Below are 19,764 nucleotides of genomic sequence, written 5' to 3'. Positions count from 1 at the left end.
ATTTCATGTTTTTACTATGGATTGAAGAAGTGGATCTTTATGCCCAGTGCTACTATGCCCCAAACGGCTCCTGTGACAACCAGTACACTCAGAATCATACCAACAGCTCCGAGTGTCCAGTTTAGAAACCAAGTTGTGCTATATCTCTTCGGTTTCTTAATCACTATCCACATGAAACAGGGATAAGCTAAAGTTATTGGTAGAGCAACGCCTCCAATCAGACCGGCCAAACTTGGCAAGAATGGTAAAGCTACGGCAATAAAAAATGCTAGGCATCCAAAGAGTCCCCTGAAGGCTATTCGTAGCCACCGCGGGCAAGGTCTGTTCTTCTTGCTGGTGTACTTAAATTCCAGATTGTCAAATACTGGCATTGCATAGATTTGGAATGAACTGAGGCTGTTAATGACAACTAGCAAGCTTGACAAAGCGATGATAAACTTTGATGTATCATGTTCGTGGTATCTGTGCAATGCACCTAACATCCCTCCGTTGGAAGGTATCTGGCATCAAAGAGCAAGGCGTTAGCTTATATGGTCAAAGTCGCCAAGTCAATAATTGGAAACATTATAGCACTTACTAAATTTCCGTAGGCCCAATAACCTCCGATGGCTAGGGGAAACAAACACAAGGCAATGACTAGATAAGCAAACATAACACCTCTCCACATGGCCAAGCGTGAGGGTTGTTTGGCATCCGAACGCATAGTACCCTACAACAACATTGACATTTCAATTCATGGAGAATATAACAAATGCTTTTAATTTAACTGTTAAAAAAAATAAAAAACGTTCCAAGATAAAATCAAAGGCCAATTTTGACGTTACTTGTATTTCCAGCACAAGGTTGTGACCTCTGAAAGCAAAGGCAATGATACCGAGTGCATTCCAAACACAAAAAATCCTGTTGCCCTCTGATTGTCCCCTTAGTGGCTCATAGGAAACATGAGTAAGTCTGCCTTTGGCTACAGATACTATCCATATCAGAGTACAATAAGCTACAGCCGTGATGGCTCCAATGAGGGAAACCCCTGCGATTGAATTCAGGTTTGGAAGCTGAGCAATCAAAATGGCTGTGCCAGTAAACACCAAATACCACTCGATGGTTGTGAGTGGGTGTAATGTGCATGCCTCTCCACACACAATCTGAAAGAATATCTTCATTGTGCCACCTCCGATCATAATCAGCGTCACGCACGTTCCCCCGGATAGATACATGATCGGGAAGAGTGCCAGTAGTTTTCCCAGTTTTTCTCCTGCAATTTCGTTTATATTTTTTCTTGTTAATTGACTGAGATTTCTTTTGGCCAACAGATGATAAACATTAGTTATATGATTAAACCATGGGGTTTGCATTCGTCATTTAACATGATTACAAATTTTTTTCTACACACATAATATCTTGTGGGGCTCGTATATTTTGAAGAAAAAAAAAAAAATTACGATACACAAAACGAATCTCTATAACATAACATAATCACTTTTCCGATGTAACTTTTATAAAACCCTTAAACCATGGATAACGATAGATAGACCGGAAATTATAAATTATATTTGCTTTTACTTTTCTCTGTTCAAGTTGTTGAAGTTATGGACCAACTTTACACAGCTTAAAATATATTAGACGGATTTTTTTTTTATCTTTAAAGAGCCACTTAAAGTCAAGCCCCAATGCTTGATTAGAGGGAGACACATTTTAGATACATCTAGAATACAATCACATCACTTAGCATCTGTCATATGTTAATCATGTGCGTTATAATTATTTTAAATCTCCAAAGAAAATAATATTTGTTAAGATTTTATCACTGTGAATTTCTCATAGACTCACATAAAAGTCATCATTATATTTCTAACTTTTTTCTAAACAGTTCAGATAAATCTACCTTAGAATTTGTCTATGGTGATAGAGTTTGCATAACCCTAAAATAAAAGTTTGCATAAGTATCATTTTCAACTTTAAATGACGTTTCTTGGGGCAGATGCATGGTATGAAGTAACGTTGACTTCAATGAACAAATAACATCTGTCCTTTCTTTAGACCATTTGTCCGTTTTATGTTTTTTCAAGAACAAGATTAAGCTTATAAAACGTATCGGCCATACACAACTAAATTAATAGTTTTAGAAATATGGATAATTAAATTCAGGATGCGAAAGAATATTATTTATTTAACAAGACTATGCTATAATTTAGTTTTAACATTTATTGAAAAGAATCATAAAGGTCTTAGTTTAATTCTAACACTATAATCTTAATTTTAAGAGAGATAGATATATTACATGATAATTTAATTATATAATTTTATGGGGGGAGCGTGTAAAGTTAATAAGTTACTGAACATGAGTAATCCAGTTTGCAGGTCCTAAGATATTATTTTCCCTTAAAAATATGTCTTCGCTTTAAGCTTATGAAGAAACTAACTTTAGTGTATTTCCAAAAAAAAAAAGAAACTAACTTTAGTATCATATTATGAAATAATTATTTAAAAAAATTAAGTTGTTAGGTAAAGAAGATTTTATTATCTAACACAACGTTACAAACAATATCATATTTTAATTTTAGTCATGTTTCCTTCATTTATTTTTTAAATTTGAAATATACAATCAACATAGCTTGTTTTCATCTATATACTATCCCTAAAAAATCTTAAAGAAATTTTTAAATTTCCTTTTTATTTTAAATATTGAACTATAGGTTTGGTTTGTCATTTTAAATTACATAAGTTATGTCATTTTAGGAGAGAGATAGACACAGAAAAATAGAAATCATGAGAGAGAGAAAGTTGGTGATTTTTTTTAATTTAAAATTTAAATAAAATTTGTTTTTATGTGTCTCTCTCTCTTAAAAGAACAAAGTGTTATGTCATTTAAAATGGTAAACATTTTTCTCTTGAACTATATATTTGAACATACACATTGAGTATCATTATTATATAATATGAGAATATATAGTTGTCTTTTTCTCGTGTTTTTAACACATGTTAATATTAGAAGTAGGAAGGTGAGGGTTTATTTATAGTTTTTTTTTTTTTTATAACTACTGTCTTTTTTTTTATTCAATTTCACATGCAGATTGCAGAGACAAGTAAATTTATATAAAAATGAAACTAAACACATGAAAAGATATATTATAATAAAATTCATTTTTCAAACACAAATTTTAATATGACATATATAAAAATAAATTTGGAAGATTTATACTTGTCTCGCTATTCTGTTTCTAAAAAGATATATTTTTTAGGCTTTTAGCCCTGCTCCTTTAACAACTAGGTATTCGCAAGTAAACAAATAATAATAAATTAAATTCGTTGCCTCAGTGACATAATATGCATAAAACTTATAATTGTGCTTACCAAATGCTGCCATAGCAAGTCTAAGGTACCTGCTATGGCGCACCCCTGTGTCCGATTCGTGAAGTTGAATCAGTAACCACAAGGTGTAGAGCTGCCATGTGAAAATCACACAGAGACATAAGATTCCCCAAGTCCTGCGCCAACACCAACATAATAAAAAATTAAGTGTCAGGCACTCGAATATGATATGGTATCCCAATTAATACATATTTTAGCATATATTATATAACATGAAAACTCACCAGCCAAGACTGGTGAAGGCCAAGGGAAGAACGAGGGCTTGAAAACCGATCCCTGAACTAAGCACATGAAACGCAGCATAGTACGCGTTTCCCTTCCTGGACTCTGTGATAGGAAGCCAATCGTCTTGTGGGTCAAGCTTTGTGAAGCGACCAACTTCTTCGAGGTACCCTTGCATGTTTTCAAAGGCCATCTTCATGGGGCTGGCTAAGGGAGTAGTGCTCATAAAACGAGATGCAAAAGGGCTTATTGGAGTTTTGGGGAACGGATCGGTTAAGCTCATTGAAGGAGATCTAGAATGTAACTGAACTCGAAAGGGAGAGTTCTGTGTCTCTCTCGGTCTAGTACTTCTCTTCACTTCCACCACTTCCTCCATAGTGATTGCCTACGTTTTTACTTTGTGTCTCCCTTCACACCACGTACTCTTCTTTTTAGTCACAAAGTTGGAGATAGATGAATGTTGGTGTTTTTTGTATTATTTATGGGGACGTGATCATATCACATATTCCTTTTTATTCCATTCATCTAACTAAAATCACGCGCGGTTGATGTTACTTATTATCGTTGTTGCCTTAATACTGTTTTTATCTTTGACCAACCCCACCTGGGTTGAAGTGGCTGCTGTCTTCTAATTAAAAAGAGGTCCGGCAAATCTAGTCAAGGACAAGGTTTTGTGAAAACAACACTTGCATGGGTTAGGATACTATACGCCTATTTTTCTTTTTTCTTTTTTATGTCTACTCTATATATTCTTTTCAATATCATTAGATCAAAATAGTAAGAGGAGGAAAAAAGAATAAATATTAGTTGAGATTATGATATAACGATGTTGAAAATGAGTAGGTAGTGTAGGCATGAAAAAGAGAGAGGCATAATGTCCTATCTCAAAAGTTTAATTATTTATTTATAAAGGGAGATTATACTTGTAACTTTTTCCTCCTTTTAACCACTTAAGTGGTCAGATCAAAATCAAATCAATAGCTTTCACTATTTTGTGACCGTTGATTTTATTTTGATCCAACTACCATAAAAACGGTTATAAGAATTGGTAAAGGAAGAGAGGTTATAAGTATAATCTCTCCCTTATTTATTTAGAGATACATTATTCTACCTAACTTTGGCCCACTTTTACTTATCATTCTCTAACACTATTAGATCAGAATCTCAATAGGAGAGAAAAATGATAAAATTGAGATTCTGATCTAATGGTGTTGGAAAATGATATAGATAAAAGTACATACACACAAAAGTTAGGTAGAATAACTTATTTGATTTATAAATCATTCTTCTACCTTTTATATTTTATGCTTATATTCAAAAAGAATTAAAGGAATAAACTCTCTTGTAATATAATTTTAATTGTGAATTAAAAGAATAAAGACTTTAAAGATCCTCTTAATCTTTTGATAAAGAAGCTAAGATTACAATTAGATAAAATTCCTTAATTTTAGTAAAAAAATAACTTGATTTTACTTAAAGTATGATCCCATATTCAAGTCCTATGAATAAAAAAGAATGCGCGAAGAGACCTTTATACTTCTAATGAGTCTACTTTTTTTTTTTGGTGTAATCTAATGAGTCTACTTAAATAAGTCAATGTAGATTATTCAAATTTAAAAAAACTTTAAGCGTGAACCACCAAAAAAAAAAAAACTTTAAGCGTGAGACCGAAAATGAATAGCAATAGGACTAAAAAGTTTACCTCTTACTTTTTGTTCCCCCACATTTTTTTTTTGGTAAATTTGTTCCCCCATTTTTATCAGTGAGACAGTGTACTGGCCATGTTTCAAAGTAAAAATTCCACTATAGACCGAAATTTCCATACAAAATACAAGCACGAATACAGAATTTCTGTCATTATCATCCTGAAACGGGGAACGTTACTTTTACATACAATATTTGCACATCTTTTTCATTGTATTATTTTTGTACTTTTTTATAATAAATTAAAAGAAGGGTTAATGGAAAGATATTTTTATAATTTTGATTTATCTTGGTATTATATTAATTTTTATTATGACAAATTTTTCTCCCCAACCCCAAAATAATATCATTTTGGAGTTACATAGAAAATATTAAATCCTTAAAAGAAATATACTTCCTAGTATATAATTATTTATTTCTGTTTCCCACTCAAATAAACAAGGTGTATAAAAAAGTGACCTAAATCAGTTATCTTATTTTCCTTGCACGACCCACATACTTTACATTATCACCATTCATTTTTTATTATTTCTCTCCCTATTCTTTCCTAAGCGACCTGTGTCAGTCGCAGATGCATTGTGTACTTCCAAATTCCAATTACATGTTATTATTTATTAATTATTTTTAAAAAATTATAGAAATGGATCTTCTCATGTTAAAAAAAATAACATGGTCATATATAAAGATCACAATCATATATAGATGAATTAATGATTATAATTTTAAAATTTTTTATTTTAAACTTTTTTCTCTTTATGTTTTTATTATTATTAATTTATCTTTATATGATTATAATTTTTCATATCATCATATTTTGTTTTTTAACGTGAGAGTCTACAGATAAAAAATTATAGGCATGTTAAATTTATGTAAAGCCCAGAGGCTTAAAGAATAACAGATGGCGCGCAGCAAAATAAGATTACTTACATCAGATATGCAACGTTATATGGCACCACGTTGATCTTTATTACTATTTTTCTTCAAAGGCTCACAAACTTTGATTGTTCCAAGTTGTTTCTCCCTTAAAAAAAGTAGGGATTATTTGTGGAAGAGTGTTTATTTTTTTAAATGATATAACTTATGTTATTTTATTTTTACAAAGAAATGGATTCACACTTTTATTTTTTTTATCCACTCTCTCTCATGATCTATCTCTTCCTCTCACTTAAAATGACATGACTTTACATCTTTTAAAATGACACAATTTTTTTTTTTCTTCAAGGGTTTCATCTCATATTAAAAGAAAATATTACTTAATCATGTGAGGAATCATAATTATACAAAGGTAAATAAATAATGATTAAGGAAGAGAAAGAAAAAATATTAAAATAAATAATTACAAAATTATAACCTTGATTCATTTTTATATGATTTTGATTTTCTCACATAATCATATTATATATTTTTAAAGGGAAAAATATTTATCCTTTTAAATGGCACAACTTATGTCATTTCACTCTTACAAAGACATGAGACCCACACCTTTATTTTTTCTTGTCCACTCTCTATTCTCTATGATTTATCTCTTTTTCTAACTTAAAATGACATAATTTTACATCCTTTAAAATGACACACACTTTTCTATTACGAGATAATCTATTTTCAAATTGCTTTTCCTGCAATAATCCCTACTTTTTTGGGCCATCTGCTTTCCGTGCAAAAAACATGTGGCCATTTTAGTTTTTCTCGACAATCAACGAAGGCTCGAGGAACCCACAAAAACTTTAGGGCTTTTGAAGGTAAGCGCACCACCCATTTTTTAATGGCTTACCACCAATAGGACAAGATTGATTCCTGGTAGTTGAGTTTTGTAATTGCATGCATGTTTGAGGGGGCACCATCTTTTGCGAAAGTTGCCTGAAACTTTCTTTAATTTCCTTGACAATACTTTCTTGCCATCACTTTTGCTTCCTTGTCCTTTCTCAATATAAATATGAGTTTAATTTTCATAATAAGGGACATATAGATGGCTTTAATAGCCATACGTGATTATCATATGTTTTGTGGGAAAAATGGACAGAAGACAAAAGAATTATTAACATACTTGTTTGGGTACTTTTTATCTTGCTCACCGTACCACCCATGATTTATCCTGTGCATATATGTTCGTCTCAGTGAATTTTTGTTTTACTGATACTTCAAAATATTTAAAATATCGTGTATGACATTTTTCGACACTCCCCTAATCTTATCCGATACTCTGATACATTCCAACATCTATAATATTTAAAATTTTATTATATATCATAAAAAAATTTGATCAATTTTTATCAAACTAATATAATAAAAATTAAAAATGGATACTAAATAAATCTCACTGAAGTGTATAAAAGATTCTTCAATTTGAAAATATAATAGTAAATATTTACATCTTATATTTCTTTGCAAAATTAATGGGTATTATTAGTTTAATTTTATTTTTTGTTAAATTATTGAATATCAAATATAATATACGTTACATAAATTAAAAATATTATTTAATTTCAAAATATATTCTAATGTGTCAAAATCTACATTTTTTAGAATTAATATATCAGTTGTATCGTGTCGTGTCTCGTATCCTGTATTAATGTCGATGCATGCAAGATCACTCGATTGTTCAATCACCAACGATAGTCTAATCCTCATTCATTAATGTTAATAGTTCTGTTCTGATTAATGTTAATAGTTATAAGGAAATAAAACCATGTGTGGAGTATTTAAAAAAAAAAAAAAAAACCATGTGTGAAATGAATGAGATACAACGTGAACGTGTGCATATATTAATCGTAGGTATATTTTTGAATTTAGATTAAAATTTAAAAAAATATATTAGAAAATATTTAAGAAAATGTTTAAAATCATAAAGACATTGGGTATAGATTTTAAAAAATTGAATTTAAAATTAAAAAGACAATAAGTTTTTTTTTGGATACAAAAAGACAATAAGTTTTTTTTTTGGATACAAAAAAACAATAAGTTAATCATGATATATATAGAAAAAATATTTCTCTAGCCGCTTGAGATAAGTTTATCTCCGGCTACTCCAAAACTACGTCGTTTTATTTAGAGTAAATACCATTTTTGGTCCCTAACAAAAAACACGGTCCCCAGTTTAGTCCCTTACAAAAATAAATTAGTCAGTTAGTCCCTAACAAATTCAAAGTGGAACCATTTAGTTGAAATCGTGGTCCCTCATAAATTCAAAAAAGACCCATATTAGTCCCTCAAAAGGACTAAAATGGGTCTTGAATTTGTTAGGGACTAACTGACTAATTTATTTTTGTAAGGGACTAAAGTGGAGACCGTGTTTTTTGTTAGGGACCAAAAATGGTGTTTACTCTTTTATTTATTTATTTCCTTATATTAATTGATTCACCTTTGAATGGTTATGATTCCCTTTTTCTCTCTCTTCCTTTATCACCATTGATTCATCTTTGTACGGTTATGATTTAGTAGCCGGAGATAAGATTATCTCAAGCAGCTTGAGAAACGATAAGCCATATATATATATATATGCTATATATATATATGGAAAAACATTTCTCAAGCAGTTTGAGATAAGTTTATCTCCGGCCATCCCAAAATTACGTCGTTTTATTTATTTATTTCCTTATATTAATTGATTCACCTTTGAATGATTATGATTTTATTTTTCTCTCTCTTCCTTTATCACCATTTATCATTCTTTGTATGGTTATGATTTAGTAGCCGGAGATAAAATTATCTCAAGCAGCTTGAGAAACGATAAGCCCAAATATATATTATGGGAAAAGTGTTTATAATTTTAAATGACATAACATTATGTCATTTTAAGAGAGAGATAGACACATAATTTTTTTATTTAAATTTTAAATTAAAAAAAATCACTCACTTTCTCTCTCCCATGATTTCCGTTTTTCTATATTTATCTCTCTCCTAAAATGACATAACTTATGTCATTTAAAATGACAAACACCAAACCCATATATTATTTGGGAACGGTTATACTTACCACCAGGTAAGTTTACCATCTTTACAACCAATCTCCTAACCGTTAGATTAAATTAAATCTAAAAACGGTTCATAATTATCCCTTATAATCCTAATTTTTTCTTTCACGTCCCTTCTCTGACTCTCTTTTAAGTTTGGGAATCACCCCTCTCATCCTCTCTTCCACAGTTGTGCGCTTTCCATATCGAATCACTGTAACAACTCTGATTTTAATTCGAGTGTTGTGCGCTTTAGACATTTTCTAATGATATAACATATGAGGATTAATTGTATCGATTGTTAATTCCAGTGTTGTGCGATTTTAATTCCAGTGTTGTTCCCAAACCTTAATTGTATCGATTTCAAAATAATATAACATATGAGCATATCAAAATAATATAACATGTTTTTGTTGGAATTGAAGATCAAAGCACTATAACAATAAAGAGAGGATGAGAGAGTTGATTCCTAGACTTAGAGAGAGAAGTGTGTAGATCTCAAACCTAAAGAGAGGGGATGAGAGAGAAAAATTAGAATTATAAGAGATAATTATGAACCGTTAGATTTAATTTTAATCTAACGGTTAAGAGATTGGTTGTAAGGGTGGTAAATTTACCTGGTGGTAAATATAACCGTCCCCATATTGTTTTTTAAAAGATAGTTTATTAAGAATTAAGGCGCTCTAAAAATAATATAACATAATTTAATATATAAATTAAATTGATATTTTTAGTATTTAATTAACCCACGTTGATTTTATAAATTGGATTATTTAGATTTTTTTTTTTGAGTAAATCCTACGTTGTAAGTATTTTTTTTTTTTTTTTTTTTTGGATACAATAATGAATTGAGATTTAAAGCTATAATATCATGCAAATTACCTAGATCAATCCTATTTATTTATGTAACCAATTGTTTTGTAAGCAAGTATGCACTCGAGTAAATAAAGAAGAAAGGTGGCCCCTTCCCTTCAACATCTGTCATTGTTATAAGTTGTTGGCATAACTTCGTCCACTAAAAAATTTTGACGAAAATTATTAGACAACACGCACTACATATAAAAACATACACTAATTAATTTACAAAAATTCTTCTAATCTTAGATTCTAACGAAAATCCCTTTCTAACCAAGTTGGAGATATCCCTGTTGCTATTAATTTGCATCAGAACAATAATTTGGGTGGCAGAGGAAGTGTGATTGGCAGATGTTTCCAATGATCATATAAAATCCGGTTAGCAGAAGAGCGATGTTAACTTTAGACTGAGCTTTATGGTCAACCTTGTATTTAATATCATATTAACCATTTAAAATAGAACATAAAATTATAAAAAATGTATGCCTTATAAAATTTAATAATACATAATATTATCATATAATATTCATTATGAACCTTTATATGTTAACAACACTCAACATAAAGTTACGAGAGAATTCCAAACACAAAAGTTAACAACATTATCCAAATCTGCGATTCAACTGCTTATTGCTTTCCAAAGTTAATAATAAAGCTTAAGGATGATTTGAAATATTTTTATAAGAAAATAAGTTGAATAATATAAGAATTAAAAGATCATAAATTCCCATGGAAGGTCCTTAACGTCTTATTTAGTACCCATTGCAATATGTATTTTTTTTTTCAACAATTGGTCATGTATTCAAATTTCAAATGACTACGAGCTATAATAAGCTAATGGGTTTCATTTTTCTCATGTCACATGAGATAACATCTCTCATGTTATAGAGACAACAAGTGGTAGGTCCCACTACTTGTTAAAAAAATTAAAAATAAAAAGAAAATAGCACAAATTTCAATGCCACACAACATAAGAAAGCAATCTCCAACAACATAAGAAAATGATTTCCCTAAGTTAATAGGAGAAAATTTTCTTTCCATTCTTCCAGCTTGCCTATTAGCGTTTCCTTGATAAATTATGATTTTGATATCCTCCATCACTCGCAGGCCAAGTTGTTTCACAGACACATCTTATTGAGCTTCTTCCTTCAATGCTAAGCCCAAGTCCATTGAGGGGTTTCCGAAAATCCTAATCCTAGATTTCACATCCTCTATATATTCATTAGTTATGGGTGGATGCTAGGTTAGCAGACAGATTGAGAAATTAAAAATTTGAGAGAAAATTGTTTGAGCAAAGCTTTATGCCTTTGTATTTGAGAGATCTTTAGAGAGAGTTTGAGTAAAACATTTCTAAGGGAGTTTGACTATTGCCATTGTTGGAGAGGTTATGTTAACCACCAAATTGATGAGTCTTGATTCTTTGTAACCATTATTTTCATAGTGAATTTTTGATCTGGACTAGGTCCCGACGATTTTTACTTCTTCATTGGAGAATGTTTTCCCACGTTAAAATCTGTTTGTGTTCTCTCTCTCTCTCTCCTGTTTTTCGTTTTGATTTTCCGCTGCGCTGCCCGACCTGGTGAAGTTCAGGCCGAGGTATTGCCGAGATCCGAGATCAAGATCTTGCTGATTGACTTCCGCGAAAAGGCTGTTTAGCCGAGCTTGAGGAAACCGATATTTCCCAAGACATCTCACCCTTCCAAGTTCAAGTGTACTCCTAATTCATTAATTGAGATAAGAAACTAAGAAAGTGTGTATTTAGATTATCATATTTTATATTAAAATAATTTATAATTTCAGGAAACTTTAGAGCCCGTTTATCTGGCCTTTAAAAAAAAGCAACTTTTGTACCTTGCTTATTTTAGAAATATTTTATACAAAAGTTAAAGTTATTTAAATTTTGAAAAATATATTTGATTTTTGAGTTATGTTTTTTTTAGAAGCTAAAATTTTTAGTTTCTAGAAAAATTAGATTTTTTATTTATTTTTATGAATTCTGTTTTTAAAAAAAAAATAGATATTCAAATGAGCTTAGAGTAAAAAATATTTTTTCTCTTAAAAAGCAATTTTCAGAAGAAAAAAAGTCATTCAAACAAACCTTAAGAAATACTTTTTTAAAAAAGTGATAGTAAAATCCAAACAGGCTTGAGGAGGGTTTGTAGAAAATACTCTATTCCAACTCTCTGATCCTTGTGGATTTGCCCTTCATCTTTATAATAGGCTCAACTGTAGTAGTATAGTAACCTTAACGCAATGGGCTATTTGGGCTTTATTTGTAATCGCGCCAATTTCTTTTTTTTCTTATTAAAATAGAGCTGGCGGTAAATAAACGGATCGAGTGCAGGCCACGTATATGCGATATAAGCACCACCCAAATTTATGGCTCCTGCCTCTGCTTCTAAAATGAAATCCAAGTCAAAACTTGATTTCACACTAGACAAAATCTTGAATGTGTAGATATGATTAATCATGTTTACATCACTCGATCAGTGTAACCGTGGAGCAGTCGTTGCCCTTAGATTTCTTTGGGCATTTTTTTTTTATTAAAACCTCCGTGGTGCAGCAGCAGCAGCTTACTTTCTGAAATTCCAACATTCTAATTCGAGAGAGAGAGAGAGAGAGAGAGAGACCATAACCATAAGACCTAACTATCATGGCCATCGCACCCAACGCTTTGTTTTCTTCAAACTTCCTCGGACGGAAGTTTTTACTATCGCCCCCAACCCCCAAAACAACCAAACCATCCGTTCCGTTACCGTTATTTTTCAAGGGAAGGTTTTTTTTAAACTCTCAGAAGCCTAATAATAATTATAATGATACATGTTCACAGGCTGCTTTAGCTGCTCTTATCTTCTCCTCTGTGAATCTTAGTGTGACCCATCAAGCTCTTGCTGCAGATAACGTTACCCTTCCACCCGTAATTGAAGCTCAACAAAACAAACTGAACCCCTCAAATTCCTCTCCTTTCTCTCAGAATCTTCTCCTCACAGCACCCAACCCACAAACCCAGACCACTTCTGACCTCCCCGAAGGTGGCCAGTGGCGTTACGGTGAGTTCTTGAATGCCGTCAAGAAGGGTAAGGTCGAGAGAGTTAGGTTCAGCAAAGAAGGTTCTACCCTTCAACTCACCGCCGTTGATGGTCGCCGAGCCTCTGTCATCGTGCCCAATGACCCTGACCTCATCGACATTCTGGCCATGAACGGCGTCGACATTTCCGTCTCAGAAGGTGATTCCGGTAATGGCTTGTTTAATTTCATCGGGAACTTGCTATTCCCGTTCCTCGCATTCGCAGGTTTGTTCTTGCTGTTCCGCAGATCCCAAGGCGGGCCTGGTGGGCCAGGTGGGCTTGGAGGGCCCATGGATTTCGGGCGATCAAAGTCCAAGTTTCAAGAAGTACCGGAAACCGGTGTGACCTTCGGTGACGTGGCCGGAGCTGACCAAGCGAAGCTTGAATTGCAGGAGGTGGTTGATTTCCTGAAGAACCCGGATAAGTACACAGCACTGGGTGCGAAGATTCCAAAAGGGTGTCTTCTGGTGGGGCCACCGGGTACTGGGAAGACCCTTTTGGCAAGAGCAGTGGCAGGTGAAGCTGGTGTGCCATTCTTTTCGTGCGCGGCTTCAGAATTCGTGGAATTGTTTGTGGGTGTTGGTGCTTCAAGGGTGAGGGATTTGTTTGAGAAGGCAAAGTCGAAGGCGCCGTGCATTGTTTTTATTGATGAAATTGATGCCGTTGGGAGGCAGAGAGGGGCAGGACTCGGAGGTGGGAATGATGAGAGGGAACAAACTATTAATCAGCTTTTGACGGAGATGGATGGGTTTTCTGGTAATTCGGGTGTCATTGTTTTGGCTGCAACTAATAGACCGGACGTTCTTGATTCAGCATTGTTAAGGCCTGGCCGGTTTGATAGGCAAGTCACCGTAGACAGACCTGATGTTGCCGGCAGAGTTAAAATCCTTCAGGTCAGTGTTTTTAATATAACTCAATCTCTTTCTGAATGCTTTTCTTGCAATATTGAAATTTTCATTTGATAATGTTCTAGGGTGTATTAACTGAGTCCAAATGTGCAAACCAACTATAGGTTGACAATGATATGGTGTATAAGTACATTTATAGGACATAAGTATACGAGTGTTCTTTGTGGGAAAGAGGGTGAAAGGTTAGCTTTTGAAGTGTGTTTTAGGCATATGATGTTCAACACTTTGCCTGTGCATATGAGAGGGTCTTATATAATTGTTGTTAATGCAGCAAATCATGATGAATCCCGGTCATATGACCGAGAATGCTTGAGTAAGGCTGAAGTTGCTGTTTTGTCTTACATCAATAAATAAAGCATAGGATGGGTGGGATTCAGGGACTGGTCTGTAATAGATAGATGGCATTGGGATCTTTCGAACATTAAGTGCAGTCTTTAGTAAATATTATTGCAATGAATAACCTTGATTGTGTTACATGTATTTTTTATTTTCTTTTGGTATCTTAATAATCAAGTCTTCCTATCTGTCAGGTGCATTCTAGAGGAAAGGCACTTGCAAAGGATGTTGACTTTGAAAAAATTGCCAGGAGAACCCCGGGATTTACAGGGGCTGATCTGCAGAATTTGATGAATGAAGCAGCTATTCTTGCAGCCAGGCGTGACCTCAAGGAAATAAGTAAAGATGAGATATCTGATGCGCTTGAAAGGATCATTGCTGGACCAGAAAAGAAAAATGCTGTGGTCTCGGATGAGAAGAAGAAATTAGTAGCCTATCATGGTATGTATGTATTTTTGTATGTTAAATAGCCAAGTTTCTTAGGTGTTCGTTCATTTTTGGGTCTTCTCACTTTTTATTTTTCCTTATTAATTTTCAGAGGCTGGCCATGCTCTAGTAGGTGCTTTAATGCCTGAATATGACCCTGTAGCCAAAATATCCATTATTCCTCGTGGCCAAGCTGGGGGTCTCACATTTTTTGCTCCCAGTGAAGAGAGGCTTGAGTCTGGATTGTACAGTAGAAGTTACTTGGAAAATCAGATGGCAGTTGCTCTTGGTGGAAGGTTAGTGGACCATGGAAACATACACATCACCTTATTTGATTTTGGATTTTGATATTTGCATGTCACTCTGAGGGATCTGTATAAGAACTGTTGTTATTATTGGCTACTTTTGTTGTATACTTTTAAGGGACGTGGTTATTGTCTTGTAGATGTGAAGTGGAACAGTTTTTAGCTTCGAATATTATGTGACCAATTCCTTCTCTATATGGCAAAGCAGGGTAGCTGAAGAGGTTATTTTTGGCCGGGAAAATGTGACCACCGGAGCTTCAAATGACTTTATGCAAGTTTCTAGAGTGGCAAGGCAAATGGTTGAGAGATTTGGGTTCAGCAAAAAAATTGGACAAGTTGCCATTGGTGGACCTGGCGGAAATCCATTCTTGGGTCAACAGGTAAACATAGGTTGATGCCATTGTTTGACGCAGTAAACATTACTACTCTTGGACACCAATGAATGCCTCACCATTTCAAATAATTGTGATTGCAGATGTCAACGCAAAAAGATTACTCCATGGCAACTGCTGATGTAGTGGATGCAGAAGTAAGGGAACTGGTAGAGAAAGCCTATGCTAGGGCTACGGAAATCGTCAGAACTCACATTGACATCCTTCACAAGCTTGCACAACTTCTCATAGAGAAAGAAACTGTGGATGGTGAAGAATTCATGAGTCTATTCATTGATGGAAAAGCCGAATTATATGTTGCATAATGGTACACTTAATCCACAGAATCATGTATGTACTATAAGATACGCAGAGACATATACATTGTAAGAATCAATTAAATATTTTATCAAATTCAGGAGATAAAGTTAGCACGATATGATTCTTCCTCCCTCCCTTTAAATAGAATCCATTTCCAACTTCTAGTATACAAAGATAGGATGAGGTTTAATGTCTATATACGCAAAATTAAATAAGAAAGCAGTATCGAAACGAAAGCATTAAATTTAGAGGAGAAATTTAAATATGATTTTTTTTTGTAGAGGGTTTGGTAATTTTATTGACAAAATTCCAGTTCCAACGTTTGACCGCCAGTACCCACAAAGGCACCGACCCTTTCTGAATGTGGTACTGGTATGTATTTTTTTTCCATACTCATCTCTGTGTTGCGCTAGCTAACACAAGGGAAAAGGGAATACAAATTGGTGGCTTCTTACTTCTTCCCATTAAGCCGTGGCCCAAGTTGACTATAAATAATTACCAATTTCATTCCATTTCTTTCATCAAAGAAATCGCGGTTTCAAGTTTTGGCGGGAAAGGAAGTTATCGTCCCTCCCCTCGTAACAAACAAGCATGGCGTCTCTGGTCACCTGTATCTTTTAGAATGATATACTTGGTCACAGAATCATGTTTGTACTATAAGATACGCAAAGACATGCACACTATAAGAATGAATTAAATATTTTATCAAATTCAGGAGGTAAAGTTAGCTCAACAGCTTATGCAAAAAGAAGTATGATTCTTCCTCCCTCTGTGATACATCTTTAAATGTAGCCATTTCCAACTTCATGTATACAAAGATCTGTTGCTAAAAAACAAAAGGTTATGAACCTAAGGTCCTTTCCCTAGTCGTTGCCTTTTCTCTCTTCGAGAGCAGCAGCCTCATTCAACATATCAGCTGCATCCTTATTCATGTTTAATTTGGAAAGAGCAACAGCCTGCATGTAAAATGCTGTGGACCAGTCAGGATAGGCACATTGAGCTTGCATTGCATCTCTGAGAGCAGCATCTGGTTGATCACAGAATAGATGGCAAAGACTTTTCCTTACATAGACAGTAGGGGAAACCATGGTTCCAACATCAATGAACTGCATAGATAAATGAAATTAATACGATACGAGCAAGTACACCAAAATGCTTTTCTGCTATCTTTTTTTCCTGCCTTTGAATTTTAAAATATTAAATCTTTCTTAAAAAGACACATTGACGTAGAGTCTCTCCTGATGGTATGAATAAGCTAGGATGCTTAAAAGGGCAGGCTTATGCTATAAAGCTTTTACTATGTGTGTGGGTCTAGGGAAGAGTCGGACACTGTTGGAGGCTGCCTTGTATTTGCAAGAGGTTGATTTAATGACTCCAAAACTATGACCTCTAGTTGGAATAAATTTTCTCGTGTGGTATTTAACATAACTATATGATGTGAGACAATCTTAATTATTCATAGACAAATCAATAATGATAAGAGATGAAAGAAAAAAAATGTTGGAATAGAAAGTGACAAATAGATAAATGTTGATTTGACCATGAATCGTTAAAATTGTCTCACATGACCTGGACATGATAAATAACACAGGACTTATTCCACGTGCCCACAACTCGAACTACTTTGCCAAGGGTCCTATTGGTTATGATAGCATGCTGCTTGAACAAAAGTTTTTGATGTACAGAGTACATACCTGGGAGTAACACTCAATTGAAGTTTTAAAATCCTTGTCACGAAATGCCAAGTCACCACGCTTTCTTGCCTCCAACATATCCCTCGTTTGCTGAGTCCACTCTTGGAAAGATATCTAAACGTGTACGAAGACATACTTAGTGTAACATTCGTAATATTAACATTAGAGAACTCCAATCTCTTCATGTACCTCATTACTCCCTTCATCATCTCTGTAGTTTGTCATCAACAAAATCTGATGAATAGCTGTAAGGTCCGTACGAGAACAAGCATCACCCATTCGAGATAGAGGATGATGTAGGATAGGAAGTGCTTCCTCATGCTTCGGAATTCCAAGCATAACATATGATGGAACCTGGCAGCAAAAGAGACCATAATTATTAGCCCAAAATCCCTGCCAGTTTCTAATTAGTTGTAATTATATTTTAAATAGGTCAAAGCCCATTTTCCATTCTTGCAGTAACCTAAAGATATCTACTAGAAAAATGCTGCTCACACACAAAGAACGCACCCACTGAGCAGATCCATAGCATCTCAATAATGTGTCAAATCCATGTCCTAATAACGTGATCTATTGGCATGCGGAGGGTTCTGTTTTTGCATCTACTTTTGGTTGCGTCAGTAGCATTACTCTAGCTATCAATATATTCTACAGAACAAACATAGGCCCGGGGGAGGCATAATTTATGAGCATGCAATGGCATAACCAACCGGTCGGTCATGCAACCAACCCGGATAAGAATCGGGGAACTGCCCTAAAATCGGGTTCAACCAATGTTAAATTGGTACCGGTTGTCTCATTGGCAAAGATGGGAGTTGAACACGGGAACTATAATACGAAGTATGGGAGACTAACCACTAAGTCAACACATCATATTAGATATTTTGCTTCTTTTATTTGATTTATTACATATTATTTATTATTTCAGTTTACGCAGTTAAACCGATGATCCACCAATAGAATCAATGATCCATTAACCCAGTATCTCAACCGAGTCAATCACCAATCCGAGTTTTAATAACATGGATACAGGGCATCAGATTGTTTTGCAACAGATATACTTTACAAACGATTACGAGGGAGAAAACAAAGTTTTAGGTAAAAAAAAAAAAAAAAACTCACATCGGGTTTAGTTGGCAGTGCAGAAAGTGTTGTAACAAGGTCCTTGGTCTTGGGCCGCTCCCGAGGTTCATACTGCAAACATTGTGAGGCAAGATCAAAAACCACAGTTGCCTCTTCCGTTGAAAATTTCCCCTCCAAATGTGAATCGATTAGGAGCCGAATATTTTTCCCCCTTATCATGTCAAGAGCCTGTATAGACAAAGAATAATACTATGCTAAATTATATAGAAAATGAACATTATGTAAAGGGTAATGCAATAATTACAAGAATAAAGTGTGTAGAACGAAACAATTGTCACGTTAATTTTCCCAGCAGAAATTTCTCTTCTACTCCTAACATTTACGGCTGATAACTTAGCAGCTTGTGTGCTTTTGCCATGAGAAAATAAACTGTTAAAATCACAATGCATTGTTTTCTTTTATTATTTATAATATCCATGTCGTCAATTAATTTGAATTAAAGGTGTTGTTGATATTGATGTCGTCAAGAACCAAATCAACTAGGCCCATGAATAGTTTTTATCCATGCCCCCACATGAAAAAGCTCTCTGGGATTGAAGTGCATATATCCACATTTACATTTTGCTGAAATTTTAATTTGATTAATGAAGAATGGGAGTGGCAACTGACAAGGATTTAACTCATGGCAGTCCAGATTTCATATAAAACACCAAAAGCTATTCTCCAACAGCAATTCGTGAATTGGATATGTTATGGATATGAATATCATATCCCAACTACCTAGTAAAATATCCAGAGGGATATTGAATCAGTTACATCTCAACAACCTCAAACAATTAAAAGGATATGAGATAAGGATCACACCCCAACAGAAAGAGGGAATCCAGCTACAATGGGGGGATTTCAGAGGCACAATCCTGGGAAGGTAATCCTATAAATAAGAGCCTAAGAACCCCAGGTAACATTTCAGAACTCATTTATTACTTCTGCCCACACTGTGCACACACCCACCCCTTGGCTATAAGCCTATTGCTTGTGCGCAGTGATTGGGACTTCGGCTGTAAGCCTAGTATACACTTGATATACACTATCTCTGAGCGCATACCTTACGGTATAGCAATACGGTCTATCCAGGACTGAACATTGGCGCCG

At 34.1% G+C, this 19,764-nt stretch overlaps 3 protein-coding genes across 3 annotated transcripts; 1 reads left to right on the top strand and 2 right to left on the bottom strand.

Moving 5' to 3' along the window:
• Window positions 1–14: 14 nt before the first annotated feature.
• Window positions 15–3,967, bottom strand: LOC133290911 (lysine histidine transporter-like 8). Its single transcript, XM_061489061.1, has 5 exons — window positions 3,594–3,967; window positions 3,352–3,485; window positions 825–1,252; window positions 578–709; window positions 15–500 (listed from the first exon to the last, which is right to left on the bottom strand). The coding sequence occupies exons 1-5, from the start codon at window positions 3,965–3,967 to the stop codon at window positions 15–17; spliced, it is 1,554 nt and encodes a 517-aa protein (XP_061345045.1).
• Window positions 3,968–12,581: 8,614 nt separating this feature from the next.
• LOC133290909 (ATP-dependent zinc metalloprotease FTSH, chloroplastic) lies at window positions 12,582–15,947 on the top strand. The gene is made up of 5 exons (XM_061489058.1): window positions 12,582–14,061; window positions 14,607–14,853; window positions 14,951–15,134; window positions 15,352–15,523; window positions 15,619–15,947. The coding sequence occupies exons 1-5, from the start codon at window positions 12,754–12,756 to the stop codon at window positions 15,838–15,840; spliced, it is 2,133 nt and encodes a 710-aa protein (XP_061345042.1). The 5' UTR covers window positions 12,582–12,753; the 3' UTR covers window positions 15,841–15,947.
• A 534-nt stretch (window positions 15,948–16,481) lies between these two features.
• Window positions 16,482–19,061, bottom strand: LOC133290910 (serine/threonine-protein kinase BSK1-like). The gene is made up of 5 exons (XM_061489060.1): window positions 18,951–19,061; window positions 18,652–18,840; window positions 17,719–17,883; window positions 17,530–17,643; window positions 16,482–16,941 (listed from the first exon to the last, which is right to left on the bottom strand). The coding sequence occupies exons 1-5, from the start codon at window positions 19,059–19,061 to the stop codon at window positions 16,699–16,701; spliced, it is 822 nt and encodes a 273-aa protein (XP_061345044.1). The 3' UTR covers window positions 16,482–16,698.
• Window positions 19,062–19,764: the final 703 nt, after the last annotated feature.

The sequence above is a fragment of the Gastrolobium bilobum genome, unplaced genomic scaffold (genome assembly GCF_033153095.1).
Source record: "Gastrolobium bilobum isolate Gb01-03AN ecotype WA unplaced genomic scaffold, APGP_CSIRO_Gbil_v1 utg14855, whole genome shotgun sequence".
In the NCBI taxonomy this organism is placed as follows: Eukaryota; Viridiplantae; Streptophyta; class Magnoliopsida; order Fabales; family Fabaceae; genus Gastrolobium; species Gastrolobium bilobum.
Note: the sequence above shows the minus strand (reverse complement) of the source record. Positions and strands in the feature narration are given on the sequence as shown.